Source organism: Sinocyclocheilus anshuiensis, unplaced genomic scaffold (genome assembly GCF_001515605.1).
Source record: "Sinocyclocheilus anshuiensis isolate Anshui unplaced genomic scaffold, SAMN03320099.WGS_v1.1 scaffold1182, whole genome shotgun sequence".
In the NCBI taxonomy this organism is placed as follows: domain Eukaryota; kingdom Metazoa; phylum Chordata; class Actinopteri; order Cypriniformes; family Cyprinidae; genus Sinocyclocheilus; species Sinocyclocheilus anshuiensis.
The window spans coordinates 118,074-124,004 of record NW_015558653.1 but is presented as its reverse complement, the minus strand read 5'-3'; the positions used below and the strand labels follow the sequence as shown (position 1 = coordinate 124,004).

At 42.9% G+C, this 5,931-nt stretch overlaps 1 protein-coding gene across 1 annotated transcript; it reads right to left on the bottom strand.

Moving 5' to 3' along the window:
• Nucleotides 1–4,156: 4,156 nt before the first annotated feature.
• Nucleotides 4,157–5,271, bottom strand: LOC107681006 (growth arrest-specific protein 1-like). Its single transcript, XM_016477117.1, has one exon. It carries the CDS (start codon nucleotides 4,805–4,807, stop codon nucleotides 4,157–4,159), a length of 651 nt encoding a protein of 216 aa, XP_016332603.1. The 5' UTR covers nucleotides 4,808–5,271.
• Between the last annotated feature and the right edge of the window lie 660 nt (nucleotides 5,272–5,931).

Below are 5,931 nucleotides of genomic sequence, written 5' to 3'. Positions count from 1 at the left end.
CTGTGAACTCACTGCGAACCAACACGTGTATTCCATAACAAAGATATCAGTCACTCACTCACTCACTCACTCACAAACACAAAAACACACACACACACACAGAGGCCGACCGTAGCTCTACCGCAGATCCAGCAGCATGAGAGAGGTATGGCTTTCTGTGTGTTTACTCTGGGCTCACACACAAACACACAGACACACACAGACACACACACACACACACACTTACAAAGGGAGAGTTTAGCGTCAGAATACTGTGTGCATGTGTTAAACAAGCTCTGATTTGAATGAAAGCATCATCTGTATTTCTCTCTCTGAGTGAATATGTTCTTGCATTATAAATTTCAGTTGGCCATAAATTGTCATTTCCTCTCCGCATTCCTCCAGTAATATAATTCTCCCCTGCATTCCTCTTTCCTCTCTGGAATAAATCAGCCTGCAGAAACCAGCATCACATTCACTCGCAGCACAACAAAACACAACCGTAACACTTTACTGTAGTCAACAATGAGAAGCATTCATAAAGCTTAGTTCATTTCAGCATTTACTAATGCATTATTAAAATCAAAAGTTGTATCTGTTAATATTATTTAATAGACCTAGCTGACAGTTGTATTTTTATTACCTAATATTAATACTGAAACAAATGCATTAACTGTTCACTAATGTTAACTAAATCTGGGTCAGCGCCATTACTTTTGAATTCATTTTTTTTTGCTGTTTAGTAATAGTAAGGTAGTTGTTAAGTTTAGGTATTGGTATTTAGGTATTTAAGGATTAAGGGATCTAAAATATGCTCATGCAGATGTGCTAGTAATATGCATGCTAATAAGCAACTAGTTAATAGTGAGAATTGGACCTTAAAGTAAAGCATCTGACCTTTGAATGTATTTTTCTGACCCTATTTTCAGATATTTTCTCTACAAGATTTAATAAGTAATTTTGTTTCTCAAGTAAATGCATCTTGATTTAAAAATATTTAGATATTTGTCATGCAAAACACAAAAATACTGAGGAGGAAGAACGTCACTTTTTTTTGCAGCGTAGCGACGATTGATGTAACAAATGGCACTAATTAAAGGCTTCTTAACCTGTAGTTTAATCAGATCTCACGAGCTCTGGAGTTTCATCAGAGAGGACAGGTACGGATCGCAGCTCTCTCTCTCACACACACACACACACACACACACACGCCAAGGGTGAGGTGGTCCATCTGCTCACAGTGCAGTCACCGTCCCACCAATCACACGCCGGCACGACACAATCACTGCACACACACACCGCACTAAACATGGCATCACACACTCATCACTCATCCTTTCGTTCATGTAAAAATATTTACTATGATTAAGAATTATTCTGTGTATTTTCAGCGTAATGCCTGTGAACGGATTCATCAGATGCAGGGCCGCCGCTATGGTTTCTGGGCCCCTCGTCGGACCCTTGGAATCATCCTGATATTTGCTCATTTTGAGATGATCAGCCTCTGATCAATGCGTTCGATTAGCTGATGAACAGCAGTGATCGTTTTCTTTCTGTCACTTTTAACTAAAATACATAAGAGTCCATAATCCATAATCACACACACACACACACACACACACACATACACACACACACAAACACAACGGCCCTGTTGTTACAGACCTGTGTGTTCTGCCAGCTCAGTCCTGGATCTCTCTCTGTGATTCAAGCTCAGAGAAGTCATGCCAGCTCAACATCAGATGAACTGAGGAAGGATTGTGAGTGTAAGGAGGGACGGTCACAAGGTCTCCTCACATTGACGTGCACGTCGTGAATAAGTCCCACTGGACACAATGCCAGCTCTACAATCTAAGCGCAGCCGTGTGGGGGTTGGAATCTGGGTCACAGATAAATGAGAAAACGGGCCCCGTCTCCCCTGCTTTTGTTTATTTTGATTTTGTTCCCGGCCGTTCGGTGGGGTTTCAGAAGGAGGAAAGAGGGGCTTTAGTGTCGAGTTAGTCGGGTTCCTGCTTGTTGTTTTCGCATAAAAATCCAGAGAGAGCCTCCGGCATCTGCAGTACAGCTTTCCACAGACTTTACAGCACGCAGACGCTTCGCTCATCTGTGCAGACAAACACAGAACAGTTAGCATGCTTTGCTCAAACTTTCATCATGGCGTTAGAGCTGCTACACTGTTGTCGCTTGCGAAATCAACATGATGGTGCTATGGGTGGAAACTTACAGATTAAGGGGCGGTAATATTATAAATAGAACGCAGCAGCAGTTTTCTGTCGGGGATTTGTCGTGTCGTGCCGCGCCGCATCCAGTGTAGACCATAGATATGTATATATATATATATCTATGGTGTAGACAGTTTCACTGATTATAATGAGTTCTATAGTATTTTGTCGCGCCGCGCCACTCACGTCCGGTGTAGACACGGTGTAACATTAGTTTTGCTTTGTTTCACAGAACTAATCGTTGCCTGGGTTGCGTACGTATGTGTGGGGCGGAGCTATCAAAATAGGGGCGAGACCCTTTTGGGGTAGGGGCGTGTTTGTTTTGGTGATTTCAAATGTCAACATTGGCTACCAGAAATCACTTACCCCACCTTTAAATCAAGATACATTTTTTCTTGGGAAGCAGAATGACTTAAGATATTAAGTCTGAAAAAGATCTGCCAATGGAGTAAGAAAAATAAACTTAATGCAAAGGGAAAACAAGGCTGCTCGTTCGCAGATATGTTTCTTGTTTTAAGCAAAAACACTTAATTTTGATACATTTTTCACTTTTTTTTTTCTTCTACAGTAAATGTATCTTGATTTAAGAATGTTTATATATTTGTACTGGAAAACAAGACAAAAATACTAAGAAAGAAAATAATATATATCTACCCCCCCCCCTTACTTATTTAATACATGCATACTACGTTTTGGATTAACTTGTACTATATAGCTATATGGAAGAGGATTTAGCACCGATGATCTTATTAACCAATAAAATGTGCTGCTGGTCATTGCTGTAGCTTTATTGATTGTTAATTTATTTAGTCAAACCCGGTTTGAAAGTTGTGTTCATTGGATTTGGAAATTAATATTCCATGCTTTTCAGTTTATAAATGAACTTAAGACAAGTGTTCCTCTTACATTTCAGCATGACTTTTATTCCAAATTAATTATTCCAAAATGTATAAATAAATTACTTTCTGTACAACATTTATGAAGCTTCAAGACACTTTGAGAAGTTCAAGAAATATTAAACCAGAAACATACTCAAGTACACTATAAACGTTAACAGTTCGATTACCTTTAACTAACTTGCTCTGCAAGATTCTCCTCAAATGCAATGACAGTAATTGACCTGACCATAGAAGTGCACATTAATAATGTCTGCTATAACGTGCGTCCCTTGCGGCAACATCGAGAATGGATTGGTTTACGTTTCGATCGGTGTTTGCATACTTGCATAGAGTGTGCTTCTGATCTTAGAGTTTAAATAAACTCTAAACTTTAACATTACTAATAACTCATCATATGCAAAAAAGAAAAGTTGGAAACACTTTACTTAAAGCCTTTAGGTATAACGCATTATAAAGGTATCCATAATGTAGCCTACATTGTAATGCATTATATCTTTTCATAATTAATTGTAGCCAAAGTTAAAATGCATTATAATATTTGAAAGTCTGTCATGTGTTTTAATGCATTATATTTTTTAATGGTGTAACAATGTATTCTAATGGATTGTAACTGTGGTTACAATTATTCAAGAGTGCATTACAAGGCATAATTAATGCATTAAAACTACATTAATAATGCATTAGATATAAAAGGTTTTAAAGTGATAACGAAAGGTCTAAAACCATTGAAAACGTGTATGAAGAAAACAGTTTCAAGCTCCACTAAAATACAGACAGTCGTCAGGCACTTGGTGTTGATTTCCAGCATACACGAACAATAGAGATGATGGTGATGGTGTGCATGCTGTCAAACTCTCACATCCAAGACCTGATAGTTCAGAGGAAGAGGACAAACCAATGAAACTCAAGCGTGAGAGAGAAAGAGAGCGTTTAACAGCTTCTGAAGGGCCTCTTCACATTAATGAAGCACTTGATCCCAAAACCGGCTCCTTTATGTGCCTACTGTTTGTCTCGAGACACTTCAACAAGTGGAACTGAGCACTTGTGTGTGGCACTTTAAAGTGTGAACGCCAGAGCGAATGCAATGCACAGCAGGACTGTCTGTTGAGAACGAGTCACCGACGGCACTGCATCAGCATCGGTCCCCTCGCTCTCCGGTTTGACCTCATAATCCTCGTCCTCGTATGCATCGTCCGTCCCGTCGTGGTCAATGGAGACGCTGTTGTCTCCTATCGAACACAGTTTGACCATATCCTCGATGGTGGCTCTGCACCGGGACGAACCCTTCCTCCCGTTGAACAGCTGTCCGCAGTGGGATAGATATGCGGTGAGGGATGACTGACAGCTGGGCTCATCCTCGCAGCGCTGGCGAGCTTCCATGCAACCGATCCCATCGGCGTCGCCCGGATGCGTCCGCGGCAGGCAGGGCTCGACGGCTCGTTTGGCCCGCAGGCACTCCGGGTCGCTCCCGCAGTCGCAGGTCTCTAGAAACGGGCCGTTTGCGGTCTGGTTGAGGCGGATGAGCGCGCTGATGCAGTGGCTCGGACACAGGCGGATGTTCCCGTCGCACGCGCTCAGGTACTGGCTGTAGGCGAGCTCGCAGTCGCGTTCTTCGTGACATCGCATCAGCGCCTGCCAGCAAACCATCTGCGCCTCCAGCATCATCACAAACGAGAGAAATGCCACGGGAACGATGCGGCTCTCCATTTCTGCTGCAAACTCAGATTAGGTGCATGCTTGCATCGATCTGGTGCACTTCAATTGAAATGCGAGGTGAACGCATAACACGGTGCGTCTGCGTTCACTCCACAATGAGGCTTTTCAGAGGGAAAGTTCAGCGGTTATCCATGTGATCAGTTCAATCTGCTGCTATCCGGTTACGCATTTCAAGTGTTTATCCGTTCACCGAAAGTGTGAGAGTCCTCCTGCGTTTGCATGTTATTTGGAGTGTGTTTTCTGCTCTCGGAGTCCTGTTGCATGCTGCGTGTCTTTGTCCCTCCGGCGCTTTCACGCTCGGCTGCGCATTTACGCGCGGAGACCCCTCCTCTCTTCATTACGCATTCTGTTGTTCTATTGGCTGCAAACGTGGGATTCCATAGTAACGTGGTTTTTGGCAAACCTCACCTCCCGTACAGGATAAATAAAATGTTTATATATTTCATGAAGCCGGCGAGCTGTGTGGGCTCTGCGTTAGATTACAAACCCCCCTCAGCGCGAGAGACGCATTCCTCTGCTGGGAGCTCAACATCTGCAAACCGCTTCTTCAATTCAAAGCGCAGAAAAACAAATCTGTTTCTCTTTAGCGCGAACCCAAGAACAAGCCCCTGTATAAACCGGTGGGTTCTGAGCCCCCGTCGCTCTCGGCCTCCTTTGGGGTGTTTTAATCGCGCCCTGATGGAAAAGAAAAGGGCCACAAAAGTGTTTTCTGGACCGTTTCACCCTCTTTGTGTCCGACTGGCCATGCAGCAGCCCGGAGGCCCATCAATAGAGAGACTTTCCACAACAATATATTTTACTGCCCTGTCCTTTCATAGCGCACTTGAGATCAGCGATTCTCTGCTATTCAGATGGAAACGGCTCTGATTGCTGTGGAAAAACTATGCAAAACCGCAACCATCCACAGAGTCTGTTAGCGAGCAGAGGAGAACGTGTTGGAAAGACTGGGGCTAGTTGTCACACAAAGCGTGAGCCACAAGTCCAGCAGCGAAAGCTTGTTGGGTTGTTTCAACCCAACTTTGGATCAAATGTGGACTAACTCAACTGTTGGGTTAAATTTTTAAAATTAAATTTTTAACCCAAAAGTTGGGCTAGTCCACATTTGACCCAAAGTT

Excerpts from the sequence above, each read along its gene's own strand:
- LOC107681006 (XM_016477117.1), bottom strand. The coding sequence starts at position 4,807 with ATGGAGAGCCGCATCGTTCCCGTGGCATTTCTCTCGTTTGTGATGATG.